At 24.8% G+C, this 16,535-nt stretch overlaps 7 protein-coding genes across 7 annotated transcripts; 4 read left to right on the top strand and 3 right to left on the bottom strand.

Annotated features, from left to right (window-relative positions):
* Positions 1–275: 275 nt before the first annotated feature.
* cubi_02158 (uncharacterized protein) lies at positions 276–2,204 on the top strand (the record flags this gene model as incomplete). Its single annotated transcript, XM_029019170.1, has 1 exon — positions 276–2,204. The coding sequence occupies one exon, from the start codon at positions 276–278 to the stop codon at positions 2,202–2,204; it is 1,929 nt and encodes a 642-aa protein (XP_028874291.1).
* A 597-nt stretch (positions 2,205–2,801) lies between these two features.
* cubi_02157 (uncharacterized protein) lies at positions 2,802–6,800 on the top strand (the record flags this gene model as incomplete). Its single annotated transcript, XM_029019169.1, has 1 exon — positions 2,802–6,800. The coding sequence occupies one exon, from the start codon at positions 2,802–2,804 to the stop codon at positions 6,798–6,800; it is 3,999 nt and encodes a 1,332-aa protein (XP_028874290.1).
* A 120-nt stretch (positions 6,801–6,920) lies between these two features.
* cubi_02156 (uncharacterized protein) lies at positions 6,921–8,072 on the bottom strand (the record flags this gene model as incomplete). Its single annotated transcript, XM_029019168.1, has 2 exons — positions 6,921–7,690; positions 7,751–8,072. The coding sequence occupies 2 exons, from the start codon at positions 8,070–8,072 to the stop codon at positions 6,921–6,923; spliced, it is 1,092 nt and encodes a 363-aa protein (XP_028874289.1).
* An 889-nt stretch (positions 8,073–8,961) lies between these two features.
* On the bottom strand, positions 8,962–9,926 carry cubi_02155 (uncharacterized protein; the record flags this gene model as incomplete). The annotated part of the gene is made up of 3 exons (XM_029019167.1): positions 8,962–9,498; positions 9,575–9,719; positions 9,826–9,926. The coding sequence occupies 3 exons, from the start codon at positions 9,924–9,926 to the stop codon at positions 8,962–8,964; spliced, it is 783 nt and encodes a 260-aa protein (XP_028874288.1).
* A 662-nt stretch (positions 9,927–10,588) lies between these two features.
* Positions 10,589–13,687, top strand: cubi_02154 (DNA replication licensing factor MCM6-like AAA ATPase; the record flags this gene model as incomplete). The annotated part of the gene is made up of 1 exon (XM_029019166.1): positions 10,589–13,687. One exon carries the CDS (start codon positions 10,589–10,591, stop codon positions 13,685–13,687), a length of 3,099 nt encoding a protein of 1,032 aa, XP_028874287.1.
* Positions 13,688–13,863: 176 nt separating this feature from the next.
* cubi_02153 (uncharacterized protein) lies at positions 13,864–15,222 on the bottom strand (the record flags this gene model as incomplete). Its single annotated transcript, XM_029019165.1, has 1 exon — positions 13,864–15,222. The coding sequence occupies one exon, from the start codon at positions 15,220–15,222 to the stop codon at positions 13,864–13,866; it is 1,359 nt and encodes a 452-aa protein (XP_028874286.1).
* A 456-nt stretch (positions 15,223–15,678) lies between these two features.
* Positions 15,679–16,212, top strand: cubi_02152 (uncharacterized protein; the record flags this gene model as incomplete). The annotated part of the gene is made up of 1 exon (XM_029019164.1): positions 15,679–16,212. The coding sequence occupies one exon, from the start codon at positions 15,679–15,681 to the stop codon at positions 16,210–16,212; it is 534 nt and encodes a 177-aa protein (XP_028874285.1).
* Between the last annotated feature and the right edge of the window lie 323 nt (positions 16,213–16,535).

The following is a 16,535-nucleotide window of genomic DNA, read 5'->3' as shown; positions in this document are numbered from 1 at the left end:
ATAAATATTATTTATATGAAAAAAAAAAATCATTTTCTCATATTTAATAATATTATTCAAATTAAACAAAATTTCAAAGTTTAAAAAATTACATTAATAAATTGAGAAAGGAAAAATAAAAATAAACAAGAAATAAAAAACAAAAACAAAAACAAAAGAAAGAGCAAAAGTTGTTTAGAGAACTAAAATTCAATGAATAAAGTAATAAAAGAAACATTCATATTCAAAATAATAAAAGAATAAATTATTAAGTAATTTATTTTAGTAAACAGAAAATGGAAAATAAATGTTATGAAAAAGATTTAATCAAGGAAATATTATTGGAGAATTTACCAATAAATGATAGAATTCAAATTAGAAATAAATTAAAATTAGAAGAATTTGATTTACTAAAGGATGAAATTTGGGAAAAAATCAAGAAAGATATAAAAGGTAATATTATAAGAACTAGTATTATTGGGTTATTTAATATAATACAAAATTTAAGATTGAATTATGATAAAAGTGACAAAGTTTCTCAATATTGTGATAATATACAAGAATTGGTAATATTAGATTCAAATGAAAATGAGGAATGGAATAAATTATTGGAATTATTATTTAAAGATAAAAATGAAAATATTGGAATAATTACATTTAAAAATATTAATAAAATAAAATTTATAAATAATAATATAATATTAAATAATTTTGAAATGAATTATTGGTTAGATTGGTTATTTGATAATATAACTTTAAAAGGAAATCCTGGAATAGAATTATATTTTAAAGATTGTAGATTTTATATTAAATCAAAATTTTCAAATTTAAAAATTGATAATAAGAGAAGAAGAATTTTAGATATAAATAATAATAATGATTTAAAAGAAACTATTAATATGAAAGAAAATGAATCATTTATGTATACATTATTAATAAAAATAAGAGATTATCAACAAAAAAGAGAAAAATCAGATAATAAAGAAGATCATAATTTTATAAATTTGAATAATTATCAATATAAAAATCATATAAAGGAGAAATTATTAAGTTTTAATTTGGTTAATATTGTAATTGATGAAGTTCAATTAAAAAATATATTAAATTTAATATTAAATGATATTAAACTTAATTTGTCAGAGTTAAACATAAGTCAATTATTAATATTTAAAACAAATCAATTAAATAAAAATCAAATATATTTAAGTAATATATTAAAATATATGAATTTTAATCAAATAAGTTCAAATTTAGTTAATTTAAGAATTTTATCATTTCATGGTAATCATTTAATTGATGAAGAAGCATTATTTATATTAAATTATTTTATTAAAATGATTTTATATAATAATCAAAATATTAATACAAATTTTACCAAGTATAAAATTTATTTTGATTTTTCTAATAATTTTATTCAAGATAATTTCTTAAATAATATTGAAAAATTGATTTTGGAATTAAGTAATAATAATAATAATAATAATAATATAATAGAACTGAAGATTAATTTAACAGGAAATCCAATCAATAAAGTTTTTATATTAAATAAATCATTTCCTGATAATATTCATATTGTTTTTGATTATTTGTTACCCTTAACATTTTCAAATGATTTACTAAATAATTTGAATAATAAAAAAAATTCAATTTCAATAGAATCATCTAGTCATGAAAAAAATCAAGTATTGAATTTAAATAATTCTCAATTACAAACATTATTACCACCAATAATATCATCGCAATCTATAAATAATGAAGAATATCAAGTAATAAATGATAATTCTCAAATTTCAAATGAATCTTTTTTTGACAAAAATATTTCTTTAAACAATATTGATCAATCTAATGACGATTCCTTGTATGACTCTGATGAAGATGAAGACTATGAGTCAGAATCTGAAGAGTCGGAATCGGAATCGGAATCGGAATCAGAATCAGAATCAGAATCAGAATCAAAATCAAAATCAGAATCAGAATCAAAATCAAAATCAAAATCAAAATTCGAATCAAAATCTGAATCCGAATCAAAATCTCAGTCAAGGTCAGATGATCATAATCAAATTATTGAAAAGAATGGAAAAGAAGAAATTGAAGAAAAAAAAACTAAAATTAAAAAAAAAGATAAGGTCTTAATTGTACAAGAAGAAAATGTTATCGAGTCATTAATATTTGAAACTAAATTAAATCACTTGAATTTTAAAAAAAACCAAGAAAAATGGAATTAATTGTTCCCCACAATCCCTTTCAGGCGCCACAAATTGCCCGCCTCATTTTAATCACTTATTTTATTATATGTATATTCATTATATGTTATTAATAAATAGTGATTAAAAAAGGAAAAGGTAAAAATTAGTAATCATAATATAAAGTTAACAAATATTAATCCAAGTTAAAATGCAAGAATAAGGTTATTAAAATAAACCGTATTTATTAAGAATAAAGAGGGGTGTGAAGCTTTTTTCTTTTTTTTTTTTTTTAATCATAATTATTAATTCAATTTAATTGAATTAAATTATTTCAAGAATTCATCTTTTTTAAATATATAAACGAAATAAAGAAGTTATAATATTCAGTGATTTAAAGTTAGCAAAAAAATTCATAAAGATAAATAGATATATAATATATATATATATATGTATATAATATATATATATGTATATATATATTTCAAAATATAAATAAGAAAATATTATTGGTTATTCCTAATTTCATAAGCTTTTGCCTAGTTCCAGTTATTTTTGAATAAAATTCTTGAATTTAAGTAAAGCTTAAAAGGAAGTAAGTGGAGTAATAATTTAGAAAAATATATATATATTGTAATAATGTTCGAGTATGAAAAAAATTGTACATTATTAGTCCCAGCAATTGTTGGTTCAAATGCACCAACCAGTTCAGAATTACAGAAAAGATTGGAAGATCCAAGTGATCATGAAAAGTGTAAAGCTTTAAGAGAATTAATAATATGGATGACTCATGGAGAGTCCTATAATAGATTGTTAATGACAGTTATAAGATATGTTGTACAAAGTACAAATCATAAGGTTAAAAAATATTTGCAACTTTATTGGGAAATTGTGGAAAAATGTAATAGTGATGGATCACTTAAAGAAGAGATGATACTTGTTTGTAATGCGTTAAGAAATGATCTACAACATCCAAATGAATACATTAGAGGGTCTACTTTACGTCTATTATGTAATTTAAGATTTATTAAATTAATTCAACCATTAATAGAATCAATATTGGAAAATTTACAACATAGACACTCTTATGTAAGGAGAAATGCTGTAATGTGTATATATTCTATTATTAAAACATTTGGAATTGATATTATTCCTAATGCTGCTGATGAAGTTGAGAAATTATTATTAATAGAAGGAGATATTTCAACAAAAAGAAATGCATTTCTTGTTTTAACATATTGTGATGTTGAAAGATCTTTAAGATATATTTTATCTATTCAAGAGAATGTAACATATATGGGAGATGTTATTCAAATGGTATTATTAGAATTATTAGGAAAAAATTATAAAGATCATCCAAATTATAGGAATAATCTTGTTCAAATTATTATTAATATTACTCAATCAGGATCTTCAGCAGTATCTTTTGAAGGAGCTAATACATTAATTAAAATTGGAAATTCTACACCAAATAGTACTATTAAGATTGCTTTACAAGCTTATATCAATTTATTATTAACTCATTCAGATAATAATGTTCGTTATATTGTATTAAATAAGATTTCTAAAATAACTTGTATTACTTCAGCTTTATATATTCTACAGAAATGTTTTGTTAAAGATATTTTAAGGGTATTATTATGTTCAAATTGTTATTCTTTACAAATTAAAGTGATTCAAATAATGTTAACATCATTATTGACTAAGAATAACTGTTTGGATATTTTTCAGTTTCTATTAAAACATTTACAGGATATTTCAATACAAAGTCATAATAAATTTAATAGTAATATTAATAATAAAAATAACAATAATAATAATATTAATAATAATAATAATAATGATAGCACTAATAGTATTAACAATGATAATAATAATATCAATAATAATATCATTCATCATCATATGGTTGGATTTAATGATAATGGATACGGTCATGATTTTAATCATACATATAATTTTACTTCAGATATTGATTTTAATTTTTATAATGATGTTAGTTTTAGTATTGGTGGAACTGGAGAAGTTTTTGGTGGATTAAGGAAAATGAATTATGGAGGAGGAAAAATATCAGATTTTCAACAATTTCAAAACTATCAGTTAATATTAATTAAAGCATTACATGAAATTACTAGAAAATATCATAAAATTACTCTTAAACCTATGATTAATGCAATGATGACATTTTTATCAAATTCAAATCCTATAATAGTAAATGAAATTACTCAATTTCTAAGAGAAATGGTTATTAATTATTCAGATTATCAAAATTTAATTGTTAGTAAATTAATATTACATTTACCTTTTATACAATTTAGTAAACCATTAAGAACATGTTTATGGATTTTAAGTGAATGTGAATATGAAAATGATCAGAAAAAGATTATTGAGATTATTAATGTTATTTATAATTCTTTAAAACCTTTACCTTTAAGTAAGAATAATCCTGGAAATACTAATAGAAGAAATATTCAAACTTTAATAGAAAATCCTAATAATGATGATATTGAATTTGATCATAATGATTTCTCTGATGGAAATTATAATAAAGTTATTGATGATGATGATAATAATAATAATAATAATAATAATAATAATAATAATAATTTAATAACAGGAGTAGGAAATACTACTTATTCTTCAAATGTTATAACAAAAACAGTAATATTAGAAGATGGAACATATGCAACACAAGATGTAGAATATAATACTAATGGATTTAGTCATGATCATTCTAATATAAACAATTTAATTTCTTCATCTTCTAATCATGAAATAACTAATAATTTAAGAAATATTATTATTAGAGATGAAGATTTACTTTTAATTGCAAGTATTGGTGTTTCTTTAGTGAAATTAATATGTTTTTCTTCTATAATTAAATCTAATAATGAAGAAAACAATATATTAAATTTGGGAATAACTGTTTATAATAAAGTATTTCATATAATTGTATGTTTTTTAAGATATTGTATAAATGATCAAAAAAGTGGAGGTATTCAAAATGATACAACTCATAGATTAAGTCATTGTTATCTTTTACTCAAATCAATATATGGTGATTTAGAACAATTAAAAAAAAATCAAGGAGAAATAGGGGAAGAAAGAGAAAATTTTAAATCTCAGAATTATATTAGATTAAGTGAAAATACATTACTATTAAGAAAAAAATTATTTCCAAAATTACAAAAAATTAAAAAAAATGAAGATGAATTTGTAAGAGAAATGAAATTAAGAGATTTTTGTATTGAAAATAGACATAATTCTAATAATAATATTTTCAAAAAATATCCCTATAATTTGGTTAATTTTAGACAACTTAGAGAAAAAGTATTTTCAAATAATATGGATATAACACAAATAAATGATGATGATGATGAATTTGAATGTCTTGATAGTAATATGGATAACTTGAAAATTAGAAATGGAAAATTAAAAGTAGAAAAATCAACAAAAATGGATCAATCAGCATCAAAAAGAATATATCCAATAACAGGTTTAAGTGATCCAATATATATAGAAGCAATACTTCAAGTACAACATCAAGATGTTTTATTAGAACTTATAGTAACAAATCAAAGTTATAAAGCAGTTCAGAATGTACAAATAGAATTATATCCTTATGGAAATTTAAGAGTAATAGAGAAACCTCAAAATATTAATCATTTAGATCCTGGTAATACTATACATGTTTATTCTATTGCACAAGTAAAATCTATTGAAACAGGAATATTGTTTGGTTTTGTTACATTTCAAACAAAAAATTCACAAAATGATGGAGGAATTACAACAGGAATGTCAGGAGGAGGAGGATCATCTTTTTCTTCTTCTTCTTCTTTATCTATTTCTTCCTCACAATTATTAGGTTTGAATGATATTGTGGTATTAAATGAGATAAATATAGAATTGATTGATTTTATAACTAATTCAAATATTCCTCCTCCTTTATTCAGACAATTATGGTCAGAATTTGAATGGGAGAATAAGATTCCAATACATACAAGTTGTGATTCTTTTATACAATTTTTGAAATATTTGATTAAAGAAACAAAATTGTCATTAGTAGGATGTAATAATATTGAAAATATTAATGGAGAAAAAATTATTACTAATAGTAGTAATAATAAGAATAAAATGAATAATAATAATAATAATGATAATGATAATATTAATAATAATAATGAAAGTACAAATAATCTAACAATGATGAATGAAAAATCGAGCTTCTTTGCTGCAAATTTATATGCAAGAAGTATTTTTGGAGAGGATGCTCTTGTTAATATAAGTTTAGAAAAGCAATTATCATCTAATAATCAAAAACATGGTAGAGAAAAGGAAGCAAAAATGATGATATCTGGAACAGTTCGTATAAGAAGTAGAACACAAGGTATTGCTTTATCTTTGGGTGATCACATAGTTTCTCTTCAAAGAAAAATACCAAACGATGAAGATATAAAAAATTTCAATAACACTAATAATAATGATAATGATAATTACAATGATGATGAGAACAGAAAAATTTATGTGGCAAAGAAGGCGGGAAAAATGGGAGGAAAAGAAAAGTTCGTAATTGAAAATGAAAACAGTTATGGTAGGCATTCTCGTTTGTTGAATATAGATTTTGGTGAGATTTATTAAAACTCTTAGATAAAATAATATTATTTTTATAATCAATTTTTATTACTTTTTTTGTTTTTTTTTACTATTTGTTGATTTTGAGAATAAATAAAAAGAGATAGATGAAAAAAAAAAATTAAATCATTCAATATTAAGTTCTTTTGATTTAACTTTTATGTACCTTTCAAGTAAAGGATTATCTTTAAAAAATGACTGATAAAAAGGAGAATAATGATTGTAAATCCTTTTGAGATTTTGAACATAAATAGAGTGATACTTTTTAACAATCTCTCTGGATGGATTATTATTGTTTGTTGTGAAATTTGAAGAATTATTAATAATATCACTATTAATAGGTTTTCCAATAACTATCAAGTAAGGTACACCTCTAACTGGTAATAAAGGATTCCACCAAGTTTCCCCACAAAAAATGACACTTGGTAAACTAAAATCATTAAGTAACCATCTAATTTTTTTAAAATATTGAAATTGATGAAAAGATAAACATTCACCAAAAACATATACTGGACGTATTGAATAATTATATTTTAAGCAATATTTTATAAATCCAAATCTTTTTTCAATAAATATACTATCTTTACCCCAATTTAAAAGTATAGTTTCATGAAATCCTCCAGGAAACATGATTAATGGTCCTTCTTGCCTTTTCATTGTTTGTTTAAAAGAAATATGTGAAGCTCCTCTTAATTTGACTGTTGAATTTAATATTACACTAATTATTGGTTGTAACCATACTAGTGATTCTGTGACTATTAAATGTAGATTTGAAAAAATTCCACTGATTATTATATACATAGATCCTATTCCTAATATACCATGCGGATGTAAACATAATAACTGTTTTGAATTAATTTCAAAATCTGGGTCCTCAATAATAATTTTTCCAGGGCCTAAAATAGATTATTATTTTAATTTTGTTTTTTATTAGAAGATTATTTTTATTAACTTACCAGTCCAATGATGAACATCTCTTGTTAGTAAATTACTTAAATATTTAATTACATCAGGCACATTATCGTGCCAATTAAATGTTATTGGAATAAAAATAATGGTTAAAAGAAACAATACCATGTTCCAATTTCCAATAAATAACCAATAAACTAATCCAACTGGTATAAATATTGAAAACCCCCAAGTTAGAATTAATATTGTATATGAAATACAACCTAAAATTGGTCTAATTCCTCCCTCATTATAATTAACTGGAATATCCACAATTCTTATCTTAGATTCAGATTCATTAATTAAAGCTTTATTTTTTGCATTTTCCATATTAACTATTATCACAATTAATACGTTTCTTTTAATCTATACTATACAAAAATACTTTTGATAGCATACAAATTTACTTTCACACATAAATATTTACCAAAAAAATAAACCAATTTATTAAGTTTTTAAACTTTTATACTTATAATTAATTTTAAATATTATATAATTATAAATATATTTTACGTAATTTGTTTTTTTTTATACAAATTTAACTCATATTACGAATTGCCGGTATAGAAATTTCATAAAACAAATTATATTACGTGTAAATTTTTGACCGGTATATATATATTATTTCATGTGGATAACAATTATTTTACATGAATACATTTAATTAATAATAAGTTATTAACTAGAGAAATGCATAATAATAATAATAATAATAATATCAGTAATAAATTATTTTGAATTTAGTATAAAAAAGAGCATAAAATTGAATATTTGGTAAATTAAGGATGCAATTATAAAGGTTTTATTAGTTTTTTATTAATCAAATAAAGTTTGAATAATTATATGATTAGAATATTTAGAAGAAAATAAAAGATATAGACAGAAAAAGATGAATATCGGAATATAAAATTAAATCTTTATAGCACTTTAAAGTACATATTATGAGTGTTATTATATATTTGATTAATAAATTGAGTAAATGATATTTTCGAATTTTTGGAATAAATCTTAAATAAAATTTCACAAACTTGAATAATTTTTACAGGTTCATTTCTTCCCTTTACAAGTTTGTCTTTTTCCCATTTTGAAGGTCTATTTACTTGAGGAAAGTTTGTTTCAATCAATTTGTAACTGGAATGTGTTGGCTTTATATCACACCAAGGAGAGTCTGTTAATTAAATTAATTAATTGAAACAAAAGAAAAATAAATTATTTTTGTTCATATTATTGGTAATATGTAACAATTATCAAAATTTAAAACATTACCTGTTTCAATGTGTAATTTATTTATAGGAATATATTTTACCACATTTAAATTATCTTCAGTTTTTAAAGAACATCCATTTACTCCAATTTCAAGATTTGTATCTAAAATCATCTTAAGTTGGTCTAAATTACCAGTAAATGAATGTGCTACTCCACCTCTTTTAATCCAAAGATTCTTTTTCTTATTAATTATTCTAACAAATTTTGAATAACAATCTTGGTCACCTCTAATATGAACAAACATTGGCAAATTGAATTCTTCAAGCAATTCAAATTGTTTTTCAAAGTATTTTTCTTGAATTTTCATACTTGAAAAATGTAATCTATCAGAATCTAACCCAAATTCTCCTATTGCCTTAATTCTACAAAGATTCATTTTCACTAAATCTTTCATTTTTTTTAAATAATTATCAGAATATATTAAACAATCTTTACAATCCATTTCTAATTCTTCATCTTTCTTTTTCTTACATTCTCTACATAAAAATTCCTTTCAAATTTAAATAATTGTTAGAAATCATTCCAATTTATTAAAATATATATATATTTTAGACAATTTAACTTACTTTTGTTCTCGTTGGATGTACTCCAATTGTTGTGAATAATAACTCACATTTAGGATCCAGTCTCTCACAGATCTCTAATGCATCTACAGTTTCTTGGTAACTCCCTGCAGTTATTAAAATTTTATCCAACCCTCCTTTAATTGCTCTATTAATAACACTATGAAAGTATACATAGTAATTTATTTAATATCAAGAATTATTAAGTTAGATATTTTTTAAAATAATAAAAAGCAAAAATCTATTATACTTACATTTCTAAATCAGATTCATGTTGTTTCTTGCCATTATAAATACCTTGAAACATCAAGTCAGTTAAATTTGACCCAATATCTATAAATTTTAACTTCTCCATTAATTTAATACTCAGAAAAATGCTACTTATTCATTCAAATATATTTATAATAATAATTTTTTATTTAAATTACAATTAAAAAAATTAATATTATAATTACCTTTTATTTATATCCCGGTTAAATACTAAACTAGAAATTTTTAAAAATCAAGAATAAATCATTCAATATAAATACAATGAACCAAAAAACACAATAAAAACTTTTGAAAACTCAAAATAATATAAAAATAATTCAAAAATTCAAATAAAATCACACAATTTATTTCTAGTTTTAATTTAAACAAAAAAAAATATATATATATATATATATTATAATATTTATACTTAATCTTTATACAACATAATAAATAGAATCTTTAATTACTTGTTTGGCGCCAAAATGTGGGGAAAGGTATCGGTAAAATAAGATAAATTTAAATTAATGCTGAAATAAATATTTGCAAAAGCAAGTATTAGTGCATATAGGTATAATATTAAGGATAGTGTGAGAAATCAATTGGAAATAAATTCAGTGATAGAAACTCATATTTAAAGAACAGAGAAATATAAGGGTCCGAATTAAAACTAATAGAAGCGTGGAATCTAATCTTGCTAAGAAAAGATTTATAATTATATAATTCTTGTTTTTTTTGTTTCTTTTCAACTAAAAATAAATAGAGAAAATGTCTAATAATGTAACCTTTAATTCGTTTCCTCCTGCTTTAGAACGGACATTTCTACATTTTTTAAGAACATTTAAAACTGAAGAAGGTGTGCCTAAATATGTGAGACAAGTTGAACAATTATTATCATCCAGATTAACAAAAACTGTTTACATTGATGTAAATGATATTTTAAATTTTTCTATTGAAGGTGACAAATCAAGAAATGATTCTAATCTAGAAGAAAGAAATAATAATGGATTCATTAGTGGGCCAACTATGTTACTTGCATTAACTGAACAATATGGCGAATATAAACAATCAATAGATAACTTAGTAACTAGCTTTTGTAAAAGTTTTACTATAGGAGATGAAAGAGGAGGTGGGAGATTAGATCCAGGTGTTGGAGGTTATACTGCTTCTTTTTATGGTTTAAGATGGATAGAAAGTTTAAGAACATTAAGATGTGAGAAGCTTGGAAAGCTTTCTAGCTTAAGAGGAACTATAACAAGAACATCTGATGTGCGTCCTGAGTTACTTAAAGCTTGTTTTGAATGTGAAATATGTGGATGTATTGTAGATAATGTGGTACAACAATTTGTTTATTCTTTACCTTCAATTTGTCCTACTAAAGGATGCGGAAATAGAACTGCTTGGCAGCTTAGATTGGAGAATTCTGATTTTGGTGACTGGCAAAAGCTTAGAATTCAGGAACATGCAACTGAAATTCCTCCAGGGTCAATGCCAAGGTCTATGAATGTAATTTTAAGAGGAGATTTTGTTGATAAGTGTAAACCAGGAGATAAAGTTATCTTGACTGGAATGTTAATTGTTGCTCCTGATGTACCTTCTCTAATGAAACCTGGAGAAATACCTTCAAGTGTATATAAGGACAAAAGCAGAGGTCAAAACGAATCTTATAACTCAGGGGTTAGTGGACTTAAGTCTTTGGGAGTAAGGGACTTAGCCTACCGTCTCTGTTTCCTAGCTTGTCACATTGAAGTTGTTAATGCTATTGCTTCTAGCGATGATGGACGTATTATTGAACAAATTAATCACCAGCATCAAAATCAAAGTATAGAAAATAATAATGAATTGAATGATGGTGAAATGAGATTGAATGAAGATTTGGAAACAAATACAAACGAGATTATTGATCATTTAAAGGTTTTGAATGTTCAGGAAACTTCACTAAGAAAGTTTCTCGAAATTTCTCAACATCCTAATGGTATTAATATGCTTGCCACATATGTTGCACCACATGTATATGGTTATTCTCAATTAAAGAAAGGAATCTTACTTTTATTGGTTGGTGGAGTAGAGAAAAGAACTAAAGATAATATTAAGTTAAGAGGAGACATCAATGTTTGTATTGTAGGAGATCCATCAACTGCAAAAAGTCAGATTTTAAGATTTGTTAATGAATTCTCAACAAGAACTGTTTATACATCTGGTAAAAGCTCAACAGCTGCAGGTTTGACTGCATCTATTCATAGAGATCCTGATCAAGGTGACTTTGTTATTGAAGCTGGAGCTTTAATGCTTGCTGATAAAGGTATTTGTTGTATTGATGAATTTGATAAAATGGATGAAAAAGATGTTGTAGCTATTCATGAAGCTATGGAACAGCAAACTATATCAATTACTAAAGCAGGAGTTTTAGCAACACTAAATGCAAGAGCTTCAGTTCTGGCAGCTTGTAGTCCAGTAGGAGGTAGATATAATCCTTCTAAGACTCTTTCTCAGAATGTTAAGATCTCTGCTCCTATTTTGTCCAGATTTGATCTCTTCTTTGTAATGATTGATGATCCAGAAGACGTTTATGACGAGGTATTAGCATCATTTATTGTTGGATTACATTCCAAAGCAACAGAAAAAACAGGAAAAGAAACTATTCATGATAATCAATCTGATTATAATAGTGAGAATACATTTAATCAAAAACAGTTTGCTGATCATCTCAATTTCTCGGATTCAAATAACCTTCAACTTACCAAGAGCGAGCTTAACCAGTACATAGCTTATGCAAAAACCTTTAAGCCTTGCATAACTCCAGCTGCAAAGACCATCCTTGTGAGAACTTACAAAGCTCTCAGAATGGGTGATGCTACTTCTGGAGCTAAAGCAATGAGAATTACTGTTAGACAACTTGAGAGTCTGATTCGACTTTCTGAAGCTGTTGCAAAACTTAGATTTTCTTACTTAGTTACTCCAGAGCATGTAGAAGAAGCTTGTCAAATTTTTAAGAGTTCATTAAGCAAGATCAGATACAATGATATAGATTTAGGTGAGATGGATGATTATGATGAAGAAGAAGAAAATGATTTGGAAGATATAAAACAAACAGAAAAGGATGGAAAGATTCGCAAAACCAAGATAGGAAAAAATGAACATGACGAAAACTCTGAGACAGAAGATATTGAAATGATACAAGAATCAAAGAATGAAAAGTCTTCATCTAAGAATAAAAAGAAGGCAAATGTAACAATAGGATATAATGAATACTTCCAAATAGCTAGGAGATTTGTGGACAAGCTTCAGAACTGTGAGAATTCCGAAATCTCAATAACAGATTTAATAGCATGGCATATTTCAGAGTATGACCATCCAGAGAGCGAGGAGGAACTTGGTGAATTAGAAGAAAAGTACCATAGAGCAATCCAAAGAATGATTCACAGGGATATGATTTTGTATATATCTTTCCAAGAGGAGATATCTAGTCAGAGGAATGACCAAGATAATACTCAGGAAGAAGAAAACGAGGCTATCTTAATGGCCTATGTTAAGGTACACCCTAACTACAATGTAAATGATACCATTACATTACCTCAGCCATCGTCAGGAAATAAACCTCTTACGAGACATGCAGACTTTGGGTACCGTACATTCCAAAATACGGAAGAGGCTAATGAATTATCTAGAGATTCACAAAAAGTTGAGGATGATATTTTGAACTTGGATGGGAATTTGGAGCCTGAAGACTTTTTACCAGAAATAAAAGATTCCCAGCTCAAAGAGTATCAAATTGATAGAAGACTAGAAGAGAACGATGATGATGATGATGATGACGATGATGAAGAAGACGAGGAAGTAGATGACGGAGCATCGAATAGAATCTAAGCTTAGACTGAATTAATTAGATTTCAAACTTTCAGGCGATTACTTTTCTATTTGAAGATTTATTAGGATTAATATTATTAATTGTATTATGTACTTAAGGGAAAATGGAAAAAAAAGAAAAATTTAATAAAAACTTGTCTACTATTTCTTATTGTATTATTTAATATAGTAGTAAGTTAGGAGGGACTATTTAATTTTTTTTGAATGCTTTCACAAGATTTAACTAATAGCCATTTTAGGTTGATTAGATTCATGCTCATAGCTCTATTCCAGGATTCTCTTTCGTTGAAGAGCAAATTAGGGCGGATACCTCCTATAGTGCCGTTTATTTGGTCAACAGGATAAGGTAGACTTTCTTCTGTTCCAGGAATTGCATTATAAACAGAATCTATAAGAAAAACAAATAAAGATATTCCCTTATCAAAGTTAGTACATTCGTTATAATCTGAATTACAAAGAGTGTTGCCATGAAGAGGCCAAATTGAACAAGTTGAATCTTTGATAGTAGAATAACTTCCACTCGGATTAATACTCAAAGGAAGTTTGTGACGTTCCAAAATAGTATGTAAAAGCAGAGCTGAAGCACCGAGAGCTGCATTTAGCTCATTCCAATTCTCAAAATCTGCCTCAAATAATGCAGGACGAAGTCCATTTATACTTGAAATGCCATCTTTAACTTGAATATAAAAAGATAAGTTCAGGAAATCTGTTCTTTTTAGCCTTTCCAGGTACCCTCTCAAAAAAGCAAGATGGTTTTCCATTCCTTCTTTTTTTGTTTCATACTGATTTAATTCTTGCTTTAAATTTAGTTCCAGGTTTTGGTTTTCTTTAAGCTCTACAATATCTTCCATTTCTATGGTATTAAATACTTGAAATTTGCATTCACCATTTCCTTCTTTTCCCTCTTTTTTTATCTCTTTATTATCATTATCATTATTCTCAATACTCTTATATTGAAAATATCGTTGCATCTTTAAGAATTCATTATAAATGTCCAAAATATCAGAATGTTCTTTGCTAGACATGTCAAAGCTCTCAGAAAAATTTGTGACTTCTTGTTCGGATCCTTTATTTCTAAAATCTATATTATCATCATAATTTTCAGAAGAAAGTATTATGTTTGAAATGTCTCTGTATTTGTCCATAATATTTATCTCCTTGTTCAAGGCCATTGAAAATTGGGATATTAAGTAATTCATACAATCAATACAAAGTGATTCCTCCACATTTGTTTTGTTACTCAGAGTTCTATTATCCTTTTCTATAGAAACTTCCATAAATTGTAAAATAAAGTCTTCAAAATTATCCGGATTTCTTTCTTCTAAACTTAAGTAGTCTAAAAACATATCGTGCACTGATTCAGTTGACTCAACAGTGGTCACAATTTCGGAAGGTTCTAAATGATTCTCAGAATCATAAACCACCTCGAAAAAATTCCCACACTTGGAGCAAGATCTAATTACATTTTCTTTCAGTTTCTGGCCCTCTTCCAGCTTGTCCTGAATCTTCTTGCTTCCCAATCCTAACAAAAACATTTCAAATTACAGTAAAATCAAACTTTCTAATTAAGGCCTTCCTTTCCCCATAATATTAGTCAAAACTTTTGTTCAAATCCATGTATGTCTGTTTTTTTTATTTAATAATAGTACTCACATCTGCACCACTACCTTTAAAATAAATACGTGTTTTGGCGCCATCTCAAATTTATTTCATGAATTCAAAATTAATAGGGAAAATTTTGTGATTTAATTAATGTACAAAAAAATGTGCATATAATTAAATTTGTGGAGTTTAATGTGAAAAAAGGTAGATAAAACTATATTTAACAAAAATCTATCATTTTGAATTCTATCTGATTTTTTTATGTTACAGAAAAACCAAAGGGTTTTATAATAATTATTAGTTCTTGAAACTGTTTAAAATATATATTAGAAATAGATAAAAGAAGATATAAACAGAAAAGCAGGAAATTTCTTAAAATAAAATGCAATATGGAAAGTTCAAAGTTTAGTTTTTCGATAAAAAAATCATCTGGAAAAAATGTCTCAATGGCAAAAAGTAATTCCTTATTTATGGGTTATGAAGAAAATGATCGTAATTTTGGAATAAAAACTGAAAGTAATAATAAAGGTGTTTATGGGAAAAACTCAATTCCAGGAAAAAGAACTCAAATTACTTCTTTCTCAAATGCTAAATCAGGTATTGAGCAACAAAATGGTGATGAGGATGAAGAACTTATTATAGAATGCAAAAACTCACTAAAATCGTCAAAACCTATTAACAATATCGAAATACTTTTAAATAAGAAAAAATCTTTAAAAAATAGAAATGAAGATAATTTAGATTCCTCAATTAATAAAGATAGTTTCCGTATTCCTGTAGATAAGTTTGGTATTGCTATGCTAAGAGGTATGGGATATAACCCAGAAATACACACTACAAAACCAAAAATATTTAAAAAAAGGAGCTATAATCAATCAGGACTTGGAGCTGATAAAGAAATTGAAAGTATTTCCAAAAAATAAACTTTCAGTTAATTCGACTATAATCCGAGCACAAATAGTATTCCTGACTATATATGTAATTAGAATAATCGAAATAATTCAATTTAGAATTGGAATATAAAAAAGCTTTAATGAAAATATTTAATCATAATGTAATTCTATGTTATCTTTAATGTGAAATAAGGGTAAATATTTAATTAAAAAAAAAAATGTAATTGTTAAAAAATAATTACTATATTATAAATATATGCAAAAAAAACTATGGAAATCAATTTATTTAAAAAATCAATATAATAATTTCCAAATATTTGAGAATCAAAAGATTTATTTATTTAATTTATTAT

Source organism: Cryptosporidium ubiquitum (assembly GCF_001865345.1).
Source record: "Cryptosporidium ubiquitum isolate 39726 chromosome Unknown contig_4, whole genome shotgun sequence".
In the NCBI taxonomy this organism is placed as follows: Eukaryota; Apicomplexa; class Conoidasida; order Eucoccidiorida; family Cryptosporidiidae; genus Cryptosporidium; species Cryptosporidium ubiquitum.
Note: the sequence above shows the minus strand (reverse complement) of the source record. Positions and strands in the feature narration are given on the sequence as shown.